General features: G+C 56.5%; 6 protein-coding genes across 6 annotated transcripts; 2 read left to right on the forward strand and 4 right to left on the reverse strand.

Annotated features, from left to right (window-relative positions):
* Positions 1-580: 580 nt before the first annotated feature.
* Positions 581-2,410, reverse strand: WHR41_07931 (uncharacterized protein; the record flags this gene model as incomplete). Its single annotated transcript, XM_069376535.1, has 1 exon — positions 581-2,410. One exon carries the CDS (start codon positions 2,408-2,410, stop codon positions 581-583), a length of 1,830 nt encoding a protein of 609 aa, XP_069226249.1.
* Positions 2,411-3,121: 711 nt separating this feature from the next.
* On the forward strand, positions 3,122-4,714 carry WHR41_07932 (uncharacterized protein; the record flags this gene model as incomplete). The annotated part of the gene is made up of 1 exon (XM_069376536.1): positions 3,122-4,714. The coding sequence occupies one exon, from the start codon at positions 3,122-3,124 to the stop codon at positions 4,712-4,714; it is 1,593 nt and encodes a 530-aa protein (XP_069226248.1).
* WHR41_07933 (uncharacterized protein) lies at positions 3,874-7,501 on the reverse strand. The gene is made up of 3 exons (XM_069376537.1): positions 7,148-7,501; positions 6,214-7,079; positions 3,874-6,101 (listed from the first exon to the last, which is right to left on the reverse strand). Exons 1-3 carry the CDS (start codon positions 7,208-7,210, stop codon positions 4,931-4,933), a joined length of 2,100 nt encoding a protein of 699 aa, XP_069226247.1. The 5' UTR covers positions 7,211-7,501; the 3' UTR covers positions 3,874-4,930.
* A 210-nt stretch (positions 7,502-7,711) lies between these two features.
* On the forward strand, positions 7,712-8,849 carry WHR41_07934 (uncharacterized protein; the record flags this gene model as incomplete). The annotated part of the gene is made up of 2 exons (XM_069376538.1): positions 7,712-7,875; positions 7,938-8,849. The coding sequence occupies exons 1-2, from the start codon at positions 7,840-7,842 to the stop codon at positions 8,847-8,849; spliced, it is 948 nt and encodes a 315-aa protein (XP_069226254.1). The 5' UTR covers positions 7,712-7,839.
* A 251-nt stretch (positions 8,850-9,100) lies between these two features.
* Positions 9,101-10,636, reverse strand: WHR41_07935 (uncharacterized protein; the record flags this gene model as incomplete). The annotated part of the gene is made up of 1 exon (XM_069376539.1): positions 9,101-10,636. One exon carries the CDS (start codon positions 10,634-10,636, stop codon positions 9,101-9,103), a length of 1,536 nt encoding a protein of 511 aa, XP_069226253.1.
* Positions 10,637-11,222: 586 nt separating this feature from the next.
* Positions 11,223-13,814, reverse strand: WHR41_07936 (uncharacterized protein; the record flags this gene model as incomplete). Its single annotated transcript, XM_069376540.1, has 1 exon — positions 11,223-13,814. The coding sequence occupies one exon, from the start codon at positions 13,812-13,814 to the stop codon at positions 11,223-11,225; it is 2,592 nt and encodes an 863-aa protein (XP_069226252.1).
* Positions 13,815-14,377: the final 563 nt, after the last annotated feature.

Consider the following 14,377-nt stretch of genomic DNA (forward strand, 5'->3'; position numbering starts at 1 on the left):
GCAGAAGCGTACGAGCGGCGGAGTTTGAGGGGTGACATTGACGAGACAACGATTCAGATACTGAGGGTATAGCACAAGTGGACATACAAGAGTGTGTTGAGGTAACTTGACATAATCGCGATTCGCGAACCGCAGTCACCTGACAGAACGCAAGACCACACAATCCGATCGACAAACAATCTCCGCTCAGCGCTCACACCTGCCCTCCTGATCACCACGGCACCCTCCTCACACCCCCCTCCTCCACCTCCTAAAACCCCTCCCATCGTGATCTCCAGCCGCAGACCATGTGGGTGCGGGAAATCTGCAATTGAGCATCAAGCATACATCGGCTTGAGAGACCTGTCGTTTCGTGTAAACCCTCACAGGAAGCCACAACAGGAAAATGAGCATTTCCATGCGGTGCAATATGCCCTACATCGAGGAACGAAACAAAACAGCCCCAAGTGTAATGAAGTCTATGCCATCATCCTCATACCCTAATTAACCTTCGTAAGTCTCAGTCTCCCAGGATTTATGATGTAGTAGTATATTATCATATGCCAAAAGTGGAAACATCCAAACCCCAGAAACAAACAAATCAACTCCCACCCCTCCTCCACCTCCAATCCAACCCCTCAACCCCCTCTCCCTGCCCCTCACCCACCCCATCCCCCAAACCCCTCTGCACACACAACCTCACATCAGCCCTCTGCTCCACACAAGCCAGATCGATAACCTCCCTCGCCCTCCACCCATTCCAGTCCGCACAATCCCCTCCCTTGCCCTTCTTGCCAGCCCCCCTCCAAGGCCTAAAATAGCTCGGATCCGGATGCCCGTCGCGCACGTCCGCGAACGCCATCTCGACGACGTTGTTCTCGATGCCGGCGAAGACGTGCGGGGACGTCGGCGACGCGGACGCGAGGGTGTAGACGCTGCTTTCCGGGGCGCGGCGGGGGCGCTGGCCCCAGGGCTGGGAGTGGGAGTTCGAGTGCGCGGAGAAGGATGAGGAGGCGTGAGGTTTGAGGAAGAGAGACCAGTCGCTGGAAGGCGGAGGGGCGGCTGCCGAGGGCTGCGCGGCGAGGTAGGAGTAGCATTTTGCTCCCAGGCGGAGGTCGAAGACTTTGAGGAGGTTGTGTCTGTTTGAGCCGACGAGGAGGGATTCGCGGCCGTGGGGGAGGAGGGAGTAGATTGCGCTGTCGTCGGTGGGGTCGGTGTAGGTTGCTTCGACGTCGCGGGGGGAGCGGAGGTCGTGGAGGCGGACGATGCCGTCGTAGGCGCCGGAGAGGAAGGTTTGGCTGTCGTGGGTGCTGGTTGCGGAGGAGGGAGGGAGAGGAGCTATGGGGTAGACGGAGCTGAGGGGCTTTCTTGCGACGCCGCCTGGGGCGATTTCGTCTGATCGGTCGTCGAAGTCGGTATCGGAGGCGAGAGTGAATTTGCGAACGTGTTCGTTGGAGAGGCCAGAGGGTGTGACGGTGTAGATGTGTATAGGCTCTTCGCTCGGGCCCAGCCCGACTGCCAGATGGGATTCAGAAAGAAAGTTGGTAGACCAGGGACGATATGCTTTGCTCAGCACATTGCCGTTCTCCAGAGCGGCGCTTTTGATATCTATCTGGCTGCTCGGCGCGATCTTATGCTGGCCGTCCTGCAAAGGATACAAGCAGATCTTCGAATCGCCCACCTCAGCAGCCAGCAAACCAGGCCGGCCTTCCTGCTGCAGCAGACTCGAAGACCTCACAGCCTGCCCTTGAGTGGTAAGATATGCCTTCTCCACATCCTCCCCTTCGCCCTCCAGCAATCTCAAGACCTGCAAATCCCCATTCGCAGTTCCCGTCACAACCCTCACATCCAGCTCCTCGCCCTTTGGCCTGAGCAAATGCACAGTCGTGATGTCATCCCGCCCCTCATACGCCGACAAAGGTCTATACGTCCGCCACCTGACCTTCTCACCCTCCTTGCCCAGCCTCCCAACGCGCCACTCGCGGATGCGCACACACACTTCCGCGCCAGCACTGTACGCCAGCACCTCCCTCTTCCCGCCCCGAGTGAGGTCCTGCTCGTAAACATCCAAGTGTGGTGTGAAGCCAATCGTCTGCCCCCTTGGCCTTTTCCATCGTTCGACTTTCTTCCTCCCAGGAAACGACGTGATGTCTCCGTGGGGCTCAATGTATCGGGCGACGAAGGCGCGGCGATCCCATGCTCGCGATAGGCTTGTAAGGGAGCGGGCGGTGAGTTTCCAGGAACGTGAGGAATGCGGACAGAGGGATGGGAAGCGCTGATCGGCGAAAGTGCGCCAGGCGTTGGTTTCGACGAATGTATGGAGGGTTTTGGAGGTGCGGCTGAGGTTTGCGAGGGAGTTTGCGGTTGGAAGGTAGGTCGTGATGTGGTCTAGTAGTTCAGGTGGGAGGTCTGTCAGGGCGGTGGTTGGCATTTTCTATTAGGTGAGGACATGGGTTTGTTTAGGGATTTTGATCGAGAGAGTGTTGATCAAGAGAGGGCAGGTCGATCCTACTTACAATCATCCATGTGGAAAATCGCATTCACTACGTCACGCCCTCTGATCGGAATCCGGGGAATGTGGACCTCACGTGCTCTCCATCTCATTACCTAGGCTTTTTGGTCACCATTCAGTGCTCGAAATCATCAGTCGATGTCGAAGGCTACGAGAGAGAATCCGACGTTGTTAGTCTAAAGCCAGGGCTAGCACTTGAACAATTCTTTTTCATACTCGAAAGATACAATTCCTGGTCATATGGTCAAAAGGGAGAACCTCAAATGCTGGGTTAAGCGATGGCTTGTTTCACCCCGCCTTTGCGCCCCGCAACTGCTTTCCTCATCGGGAACGTGGGTATTGACAAAGATAGCGATACGATAGGGCGTCAAAACGTTCCATTAGCGAACATCAGAGGGAAGTCTGATCGTAAGACCTTCCATTAGGAAATACCGAAGCAAAGCCTGAGCACACCTCGGATGAGTCAACTGCTCAACGCGGATGTACTTATCACTCCCGACGCCCTTTCGTGGTCACACCTTGCAGATACACCTGGACATCTAAGTGTCTGATCAAGACTGCGAAAACAACCATTTCAATTGTCTCGAGTTCCTCCATCGCCCTCAAAAAGCACCCACCACCGTAGCCAAGATGTCTCTCCCCATCATTCCCACCATAGCTTTTACTATCCTATCCGCCCTATTCCTCTACCGCTTCATCATCCACCCAATATTCCTCTCACCACTCCGCCACGTCCCCTCAGCCCACTGGACCGCTCCTCTCAGCCCCCTCTGGATTCTCTCTCACCGCCTCCGGCAAACCGACACGCCCACCGTCCATGCCGCGCACCAGAAACACGGCCCCATCCTCCGCCTAGCCCCCAATGAACTCTCCCTCAACAGCGTCTCCGGCGGGCTCCGCACAATCTACGCAGGCGGCTACGAGAAAGGCGATTGGTACGCCAACGTCTTCAGCAATTACGGCGTGCAGCCCATGTTCGCCATGCCCGGGCGGGCGGAGCACAGCAAGCGCAAGCGGATGCTGAGCAACGTGTACGCCAAGTCGACGCTGCAGGGGAGTAGCGCTGTGGCCGAGATCTCACGCGTGCTGCTTGGAGAGCGGATGGGGCCGCGGTTGGAAGGGTTTGCGAAAGGTGGAGAGGCTGTCGAGGTGTATGATGTGTTCAGCGCGTTTACGATGGATGCCGTGGCGGGGTATGTGTTTGGGCTGGAGAACGGGAGCGATTTCCTCCGACAGCCGGAGCACGCGGCGAGGTTCCTGAAAGACTACAAGGCCAGGCAGATCCATACGTTCTGGCCGCAGGAATTGCCTAACTTCACGAACTTCATGGGCAAGATTGGTTTGCTGGGCTTGATTGTGCCGCCTTGGGTGGCGAAAGCGAATCGTGACATCGAGGCTTGGATTCTGAGTATGTGCGACAAAGCGGAGAGGAGCTTGAAGGAAGTCGATGCGGGCATGAAAATCGAGTATGTGGCCGACACGCCGACGGTGTACGCACAGCTGCGACAGGCGCTGGTTAAGGAAGCGGGCAAGTCTGATAAAAATGCGTGCGCGGAGCAGGTGGTACAGTCAAGCAGGCTGGAGATGGCGAGCGAGATGCTGGATCATGTACTCGCTGGGTTCGACACTTCAAGCATCACTCTGACCTGGCTTGCATGGGAGCTCAGCCGTACCGCGAACAAGGCTGCCTGGCAAACGAAGCTTCGGGAGGAGATAGCTGGGCTGGAAGGTAACACCGACGCTAAGCACATCGACGGTCTACCTGTTCTTCACGGTTGCTTGATGGAAACGCTCCGTCTGCACGCCGCAATCCCCGGAAACCAACCGCGCATGACACCCTCTGCAGCTAGCCTCGGACCCGAGGGACAGGCAGTCTCCGACCTTCCAGCAGGCATCCGCGTGCAATCTCAAGCCTGGTCTCTGCACCGCAATCCCGAAATCTTCCCCGACCCGGACTCATGGCGACCGGAGCGATGGATAGATGCCTCTGAAGCTCAGCTGAAGGAAATGGGCAAGTGGTTCTGGGCCTTTGGCAGCGGTGGCAGGATGTGCGTTGGCAGCAATCTGGCCATGCTGGAGATGAAGAACGTGATGGTTGCCATCTGGGGTCGATTCGATACCGAGGTTGCTGATGACGAGGGCATGGTGCATAATGGCGGGTATTTGGCTGAGCCCGTGGGAAAGAACGGGAAATACTTGAAGCTGCGGTTCAAGGCTCTGTAGCCGTATAGGAGGCTGTCCCTGGCCGTGCCGGTTTAGAATATCAGTTTTGCTGTTCCTCGCGGGCCGTTTTCGTTGGGCTTGACTTTTGTTTACTGGTAGAGATTCCAATGAAACCAGTCTTGCAAGCAAGAACGTAATAAAGCATGCCTGCTCACGCATTGCCGTACTCACATCCATGAGATCGCGGCGCTGATGCCGTTGACGAGCCACCCGGTCTCAAGCAACACCAAAAGGCATGCCATAATCCAGCAAACCGTCCCCAGCATCAGGCAGCACATCTGGTAAAAACGCAAAATCATCCAAAACATCCATGGACCAAAACGGCGCTGGCGCATTTTCCCCAAACGCTTGCTCGTCAACATCCTGCGCAACAAACCCCTGTCCCTCGCCCGCACCGGACTGCTGCCATCCCGTAAGCGTTTGCGTAGCGTGCACCTGTCGCGGCGGGCCCTGCGGAAGCTTGCGAGTGACGGCGATTTTGCCAATGAGCGGGATATTGAGAGTCATCTCGCCGCGGCTGGCGTTGTCCGGCGGGCCTTGAAGGAGTGTTTTGAGCGAGCGCAGAACGACGACGGCTTTCTCGGCAAAATCACCACCAGCTTTGCTAGAAGCGACGTCGAGGGCGGTCATGAGCTGGTCAACAAGGGTGCTGCTGGCGGTGGCCTGCTGAAGAGGCTTAGGGTGTGGAAGAGTTAGCTTGCTCGAGTCGAAGAGGAGGAATACTGCAGCGGTGAGAATCTGGAAGTCCAGCACGCGGCAGGCAAAAAAACCAGCTGGAAGCAGTGGTCGTAGGCTCACATAACGCCATGCCATGCTCTGGGAGGCACTGACGCAGGTGTTGTAGCTGAGGCGATAACGGCCGGAGTCATCATCGGCCATGGCGAGTCGGAGGTGAGTTCGGACGGTAAAGTAGTGATGCCAGTATTGAACCAGGCGCTCCGGGGTCATATTTTCTACAGAGATATTCCACCAGTGAGCCGGGACTAAATCGGCAAGGCTGCGGAGTTGCTCATCCACAGCGAAAACCTTGGGAAGCTGTTCAAATCCTGGTCGCTCCGACGTTGAGATACTGTCAAGATCCTGAACACTTAGTGCGATCTCTGTAAGTCGACCTAAATAGCTTTTCACGTCCACACTACCATCCGGGTGTATGATCTCGGAACGCTGTGGCGCATACGTCCGCGTCGCACATGGTAAGTTGAACATCATGCCAGCAAGACGGTCAACGATGCATATAGACTCCCATACTGCTGCTGCAGACTTTTGTGATTGCGTCGCTCCATCTGCCAAAGACTTTGAGGCGCGTGGTAAGCCGATCAGTTCTGCAAGGGAGATAATCCGTCGTAATCTGATCCACATCTTCCTGATATCGACTGAAGCTAGTGCGCTGTTGGACAACATTAGCGGGTTGGGAAGAGAAAGATATCAACGGTCCACAGAGCGTTTGCAAGCGTGCATTCCTCAGAACACATCGAAGGCAGAGAGACTAGGCCACTTACAGTCGTACAAACAACAGGGATGTCTCGATTCCATCCAACGTCGCAGCCAGGACATCGTCACTCACGATGAGACAATCCACAGCATCTGTCACCTCATCGATGAATCTTGGAACATCTTTGATCCCCGGCACCAGTGGTACTACATCTCCAGGGGGTATCTGACGAACGGTCAAAGCCAGCGAGATGAGTATGTTGGCGATAGACATAGGATTCGCGTCTGTGGTGCAGAGAGCATCATACTGAGACATAATCTCTCCAGCCGTCGCCGCCATGCGCACGCGCGGGAATAAAGCAAAGTATATGCTCATCCATGGGAATGAGAAGCCTGTGATGGTAGCGACATCGGCTGGGGGAGGGATGAGCTTTTGCAATTGACGTCTTGCCGCAGCCAGATGTGCCTTAATGACTGAATGCGGCCCGGTGTAGTCGTTAGCATCCCAGGATGTGCCTTGGGTCGCGCGAGAATTGAGCAGGCCATTGTCGAAAAGCTGCCTCAGATGTGCCGGCTGGTTTGACGGCGACAGCCCGAGGCTCTCTGAGTCTGAGTCGGCTGGGTTTAGAGGATCTGTAGCATCCTCGAACCGCTGCTCTTTTCCTCCGACGTGAGTTTGAGCTGCTGGACCAGCTCTTCCGGCTTCCTGGCAAGTCCCTTCCCCTGGCGTTGCCCCGTTCCTATTCCTGGCGTTCGACTCTAACCGGCGCACGACACTCCACAGAGACGCGACTTCATTCTCCAGGTCGTGGATACGATCGCGCGACGATGGTGCGGGATCAGGCACGGGTGAGGTGGGCCCTTGCGCAACACAAGCCCGCGATCTGGCAATGCAGTTGTCGCAGGCGTCGGATCCGCTGAAGATGCAGCGGACCTGGAATGGTTGTCAGAACGAGAGTTTCACGGTCCGCGACACAGCTCTCACACGGATACAGAGCCTACCTTGCGCTGCCTGCATTCAATGCAGCTTTTTGTCCCTTTTCGAAGGCGTCCCTCTTTCGGCATTCTGGAGGCAGAGTTCCGTTTCGGACGAAGGAATCACTCGACCGAGAGGGCTGCCGCAGATGATATCGTCGCCAGCCTCAGTGTCTCCACGCCACGACTGGCCATACCGGGACTTGTCAAGACCCCCAGCACCCGGCGAGTCGGCAAGTCAGCACTTTCGGTCAGACGATATGTGGTGTGAGCCCTGCGTGGGCCAAGTTGTGTGGTACCTACACAAGCTTACAAGCTTGAAGTCTTCGGACGAAATCGAAAAGCGGAGCCCGATCTGTGGAGGACATCGAACGTTGGTAGCGCCAGCTCGTGCCTCTCAGCCGCAGCACACGGACGAAAACCTCCGACCATGAGCCAAATGCGTGAGATCGTCACAAAGATTACAGACAAGCCTTCGGGGACTTGCGACGACGCCCCACATGGCGTCGCTCCCACCGAAACGCCTATTGCGACTTCTTCACGTTTCGTCCGTCCGATCGCGCCAGTTCGTCCGAAAGCTCGCCCCTTCGGACGAAGCATTAGCATCCGTGGGAATGTGCAACGATAGTATAAACACTCGCGGCCATGTCGTATTCGATCCAACCTCTTCTGCAGTTCAAGATCAATCAGAAACGACTTTCTTTGGACGATAAGTAACAATGTCTGGTCACAGCATGCAGGCGAAGCCTCTGGGGGTAAGTCACTTAATACATCCAACACACTATATGAGCAACGACAATCTAACACCACCACGCAGCCGCCCTACCCACCCCAAACCGCAGCTGTGGGCGGCATACCCACCATTGGCGTCGATGTGCCTATCACTTCGGTCTTCATGGCCATTTATCTATGCAGCGCAGCAACCAACATGGTGATCTTCCAACGCAATCGCCGGCACGGGCACAAGTTTCTCATCAGCGCAATCCTCTTCGGCTTCAGCATGGCTCGCGTAGTGACCTGCATCATGCGGATCGTGTGGGCCGTCTACGCCCACAATGTCAAAATCGCCCTCGCCGCGCAGATCTTCAACAACGCAGGTGTACTGATCGTGTACCTGGTGAACCTGCTATTCGCCCAGCGCATCTTGCGCGCCACGCACCCAAAGCTCGGCTGGAACAAACTTCTCGCCCACGCTTTCCACGCGCTGTACGCCCTCCTTGGCGGCGCCCTGGTCATGGTCATCACAGCAACAGTCGTGATGTCCTACACCCTCAACCACGACACCATCCAATCCTGCCTCGACTGCCAGCGCGCAGCCGTAACCTTCCTCTTCATCCTCACGACTCTGCCTCTCCTCATCCTAGTGGCAGCCTTCCTCCTCCCCCACTCCAAAGCAACGCTCGAGCCCTTCGGCGCGGGATCGATCAAAGCGAAATCGCTCGTCCTCGCGACTACCGCAATCCTCGCGACAATACTCTCGGGCTTCAAACTCGGGACGACCTGGGAGTCGCCACGGCCGAGATCCGATCCGGCATGGTACGATTCGAAAGCGGCATTCTACTGCTTCGGGTTCGTGCTGGAAGTGCTGATTCTGGCCGTGTACGTTGCTGGAAGGGTGGATCAGCGGTTCCATGTGCCGGACGGCAGTGCGAAGCGAAGGAGTTATCTGGGCATGGAGCAGCTGGCGGAGCAAGGGAAGGAAAGCAAGGGTTTCGTAGAGACTCCTTGAAGTCTAGGAACTCCTTGGTTGGCGTTTCGGTGCTCCAGTTTCGAGTTTCGAGAGACATGCCTTGTTCTTGCGGAGTAGCGTGATTTGAGCGGGCGTTTTTGCAGGATCAGGTCTGTACGACATATAAAATCAGCATGCTTCGAGATCGAATCCCACAATCAGACTTCGCCAAACTGGGCGGCAATGATCTCTCGTACTGGTGATCGCTTTCCGTTTTGTAACGCTGCTTATTTTCGTGTTATAAATTTGAGTTATCTCACCCTCCGCCTCTTGAGGTCCGGCTGGTGTTCAGGCTCCAAATCCTCAACAAGCAGCCATGAGTCCTCGCTCGGAAGCCTCGAAGCCTCCTCACCTTCCTCATGGACCGCCGGTCGCGACTCATCGCCCTCCTTCTTAGCGTGCTGACTCTCACCAGCATCAGTCTTCTCCCGCATCATATAAGTCTCCTGCAAAAACTCGCCCAGATACATAATCGCATCCACGACCTCCTTACCGGTAGGAACAATGTGCTCCTTCGGCAGCAAGAAGCCATAGGTGCCACGATCGCGCAGCTTGAGCTGGTACGCCCAACGCACGTGCAGTTCATGATAGAACCAGTCCAGCCCAGAGCCGCCGCGGTTCTCCATCTGCGGCAGGTAAGACTTCTTTTCGCCACTAGCGGCCGCGACATTGCCTTCGCAAGCAGGCAAGACTTCGTAGACGTGTCCATGCGCGCGACGGATGGCCTTTTCAAGCCCGTAGCCGAGCTCCTCGAGATCCTCGAGGCCCGGTGCGAGGTCGTTGCAGGAGTAGGTGTAGGGGTAAAGGATCTGCTGCGAATAAGAGTGGAGGTCCAGAAGGCCGATGAACTCTACGTTGTTCTGCGAGGTTTCGTTCAGAGCCCAGTCGGCGAGGGCTTTGGCCTCGACGGCTTCGAAGGCGCTCTCGCCCGCGTAGCTTTCGGAACAAGGGTTGCCGGCCGTAGAGCTGCCGTCCCACTGGAAGCCGAAGGAGTGGTCGAGGTCCATGCCTTGGCAGAAGCGGATGGTGGTCTGCTGGCGGTTCTTGCGCCACAGGCGATCGGTCTCCCAGGTGTAGACGTAGCCGTCAGGGTTCATGGTCGGCACGATAACGAAGTCGAAATCCTGCAGCAGGTTGGTGACGCTGGGGACCTTACCAAAGCCGGTGATGAGCGTATAGGCGATGTAGTTGGCCGTGCTGGTACTGATCCATTCGCGCGCGTGGAAGCCAGCGGTTATCAAGACAGTCTTGCGGGTAGATGGCTGAGGGTCGTCGTCGTTCGTAGGGTGCACGCCGATGCGAAGGGCCGGGATGTCGCGGCCTTGCGCACTCTTACCGATGTTGACTAGACGCACATGGGTGGTGAAGAGGGAAGAGAGCAAGCGCATCCAAGGGTGAATGACGTTGAGGGGTTGGTAATCGTCGAAAAAAATATTGGTTTCTGCGCCTTTGGGCTGCGGTGCCGGACCGATAGGTCGCTGATTGGGCGGTAGTGGGACTGCAGTAGCAGCCTGGAGGTTATGCGCATGCTCGCGAGGTGCCGGGTACGTATCAAAGATCGCTTGCGCGAGTTCTCGCTCACGTAGGAGCGGGACATGCGACCGTTGCATCGATTTTGGCAGCAGGCCGAGTAACGAAGGGACAAGCTCTTGCGCAAGTCGAATGTCCACCCAATCGTCTGTAAACTCCCATACGTCCAGCAAAAGCGTATCCGAAGCCTCCGCTAGACTCTTTGCTTCCTCCGCGGTGCTTATGTTGAAGCGCAGAAGCACATCGCCGCCATACATCGCAAGCGTGTGCGCCGGCAGCAGCTTCGCATCTGGACGCGAAGAACTCTCCGATGCGGTTCTTTTCTCCTCGTATTTAGGCGGCTGGCTCCAGATCCGCTCAATGAACCGCTCGGACAGGCGCCTCCATTTCCCTAAGAAGGGCTGCGGTTGCCGATGTGTGGATGTGTGATGATATTCTCCGAGCTCCGGCGATGGTGCGGCAATCGCATGCGGGAATGAAGCCAAAGAAATGGCCCAAAGGGTCGCGTGGTAGAAGCGCATCCTGTTTGTGCGTTGTGGTGCGCAGTGGAAGTGGTGACCATGAAGGTGGAGAGTGAGATGTCATTGGGAATTCGGAAGCCTGCCCAGTATCAGCTTGGGCTGGCATGGGGAGGGTTTTGGCGCTAACCGATCTGCGGGGAATCCCACCAGGGCTCGCAGAGAACGGCGGATCGGGTACGTACATCCCAGTACCTACAGTAGGTCGAAAGGCAAACTGGGTTCCAGAAGCAAGGGATTTGAAGGATTATGTTTGCACGTCATGATTATGGTGACAATTCGTCTATATGGTACCAAGTCATCGCATTTCAAGCCCTACCCCTCCCTATGCCCTCGCCCGTCCCCTGCCTCTCTTTCCTCTCCCAACACCAATCCCACCTCGCCCACCTCTACCTCCAACAGATCCCCTCCCTCTAGGCCGACAAAGCGTACAGAACCAGCTCTCCTCTTCTCCAGGCATGATCTCCAGATCCGTACAGCCCAAGTGGAACCACTCGCGCTCGCATTTCGGGTTGTCGCACCCGACCATATCGCCATACGAACCGCGCAGGCAGTAGCAATACTTGGGCTCTGAAGGGTCGTCGGGGTCGGGATCGTCGTCGTCTGAGCCGGCGGCTTCGCTTCCTGCGCGCGCCGATGGAGAGTGCGGTCTGGACTGGCCGGTGGGTGATTGCGGGGCTGAAGCGGGTGATGATGGAGGGAGAGAAGACGCTACGTCTTGATCGTTGTCGTTGCCGATCGGTTGATCCGGTTGCTGATTGGCGGCGTAATGTTCAGGTGAGGGCTGTGTGGGCGATGGCGGTTGGGAAGAAAGTGACGGCGAAGGGGAGTGCGTAAGAGCAGGGGCTGGTGGGGGCGAAGTGTGATGCTCTTTGGATGACACGACGTGATTCTCGTTCGAAGCGTCCGCCATTTCCGTGTCTCGGTCCACACGCTCTTCTGCCTCAAATTTCTGTCGCGTCGGAGATCCATTGCCACTGCGCTTGCGGATGCTCGTTTGTCTGCTGACGTTACGGCTGTTCGTCTTGCTGCGTCGAGCACTGCGAGCTCGGAATCGTGGCTCGCCATCGCTGTTGCTATCGAGATCTTCATCAGGATCGTCTTCGTCACGACCGTGATCCGGACTCCTGTTGAAGGGTGCAATCTGCCTCATGAGACCACTCATACTTCCGCCGTGTCCAGCTCGTTTGTGATTGGCTCGCGGGAAAGGTGTCTCACTACCGGATTGATCGCCATTTCCGCGTGTAGAGCGTGTCGAGCGGGTGCGTGCCATGGCAGTATCTGACCCGGCATTGTCTTCGGCGCGAGGAGTACCTGCATTTGACTGGCGTCCGGATGTCTTCTTGGAGGAATCTGATCGCGACGGTGCTGGACGCTGCGCGGAAGATTCGACCTCTTCCCGCTTCATTGTAGTCTCCGTGACCGGCTCGTCCTGGGCCGGCTCTGCAGCTTCCGTTGGCTGTTCCTCTTCTTCCCGCGCTCGTTTCTTACCATTCGCTTTCTCGCCATTGCTCTTACCAGCAGCAGATGACGGTCTACTATCCTCTTGTTCCATTACCCGTTCATGCCTGAGGTTTGTGCTGCTCATTTTCGTCATGCGCGCGCTTTGTGGCCTCCCTGAAGATGCTTCTGTTTGTGCCGCATTGAAGGTGGCTTGAAGCGGGCTGTTAGCGACCGCCGGGGTCGCTTGTGCGCTGTTGACGCCCTTCCGCTTGATGGGCGGTGGAGGCGCAGGCTTCGCTTTGGCTGTTTTCTTCGCAGGCTCGGCTGCGGGTGTACTTCTTGGTGTCTCCTTTGCGGCTTTGCCCTTAGTGCTTGCCTGTCTCTCCATTCCAGTACCACCAGTGGCTTTCTCGACTTTCCTCTTCTTGACAGGCTCGCCGTTTGTAGATATGCCCAACCCGGTAGCCGATGCTGCTGCTGCTTTCCCTCTTACAGTTTTCGCTGTCGTCTTTTTGGGTCTATCCTCAAATTCGGAATCGATGTGCTCCCGATGCCTGCCTCTGCCTGTCTTCTCTTTGCCATTCTCCTTGATGGCTTCTCGTCGCGCGGCGGCAATCTCAGTTTCGTGCACGGCATTCGCGGCAGCAGCCAGGCTGTTTGTAAGAGCAACGTCTCTACGATTCCTCTCGTTTGCGGCCGGTGCAACGGGTTTCGATTTTTGCCTGTTGTCGCTGTACGCCCAGTGTGTCATGCTGCCCAGGCGAGCTTCTTCGGGGATTTCCTCCTCTACATGCGGCATGACGCTATCCAGTCGCGACATTTGCAGGTTGAGCACCCGGTTCGCTTCAGTGAGCACGACATTTTTCTCGTCCAAGTTCGCGAGCAAGTTGTGCGTGATCATTCGCAAATCGTGGTATTGCCGCCTTCTTTCAAGATCGCCTTCACTGTCCGGTGCAACCTCCTCACCGGTGATAGACCCAGCAGTGCTGTTTTGCCCGCTAGCACCATAGGGCGCAACGCCGTTGACCAAACTGACATTGGCGCTTCCAATGGCGCTGTTCGCAGCAGTGAAACTAAGCATCCCTCCGTGGGTGCCCCCGGCTGTGTTGTTGCGCCTCGGGACCGGCAGCTCGAGAAGCGCATCTACAGCTTGGCCGAGCTTCTCACTTGGGCCGTGAATCTTCGCCTCCACCTCTTTCATAAGCGTAAATTGGCGCATAACTTCTTTAGGCAGAGCAGTGACCGCATCGCTGAAGAATGTGATGGCTGGAAAAAAACCTGCGGGCGCGCTATCGTCTATAGAGGCGTCAGGGCCTTGATGCGCGTAGGGTCGCGCGTAGTAGTTCGTCGGTCGGGTGGTGTTGGTGCGCACGGCGCGCCCAGAGTTGGTGCGGCGCACGTTATTGCCACTTGCGAGGTCGCCGGCATTGCTCGATAGCAAGGACGTCTTGCGCATTGCTGCGGAGGAGGGCATGGTGTGTTCTGGTGTGGGTTGTGTCCGAAGGGGCGCGTGGATGGTTGTCTAGGTTGTGAAAGGCACGCTCGCACGCTGGAACTATAAGACAGCCATAACAAGTAGGACGCTAGGAGGATCGTGACAAAGTTTTGGTAAGTGAAGTTGTGATTGTAGGTGTACGTGGTGAGGAAGACAGAGCCGGCGGATGGCTGCGAGAGAGAGCTCCTCTTAGCGCTAGCCGCCTCGTCCAAAACCCGATCACCGCGGAGGATTTCCGCGCTAACGTCATGGCCCTGAGGGCAGCATTCAGCATTCAGGGCCTCTCGCGCTGTCCTTGCCTGCCTTGGCCGTAAGCTTCTATAATAACTCATCATCAATTCAGTGTCACCAAAAATTCACGCGCTCTCCTTGATCGCACGTTTTCTTCTACCGCGCTTTACATCGAATCGTCAACCCCTTCCAACAATGCTTAACCGTCGAAACTACGAGACCGTGAATCCTTGACTGGCACTTCAGTCTAAGCTATCATGTTTATGCCAGGTCTGTAGTGCCACATTCTTGGGCCCATTTATGTGCGAGCA

The sequence above is a fragment of the Cladosporium halotolerans genome, assembly GCF_011745625.1.
Source record: "Cladosporium halotolerans strain TM138-S3 chromosome Unknown Sca38, whole genome shotgun sequence".
Taxonomy (NCBI): Eukaryota; Fungi; Ascomycota; class Dothideomycetes; order Cladosporiales; family Cladosporiaceae; genus Cladosporium; species Cladosporium halotolerans.

Excerpts from the sequence above, each read along its gene's own strand:
- WHR41_07933 (XM_069376537.1), bottom strand. The coding sequence starts at position 7,210 with ATGCCGAAAGAGGGACGCCTTCGAAAAGGGACAAAAAGCTGCATTGAA. Across the intron at positions 7,080-7,147 it reads TTGAATGCAGGCAGCGCAAG|GTCCGCTGCATCTTCAGCGG; the intron begins GTAGGCTCTGTA and ends CAACCATTCCAG. Across the intron at positions 6,102-6,213 it reads TCCCTGTTGTTTGTACGACT|CGCACTAGCTTCAGTCGATA; the intron begins GTAAGTGGCCTA and ends GTTGTCCAACAG.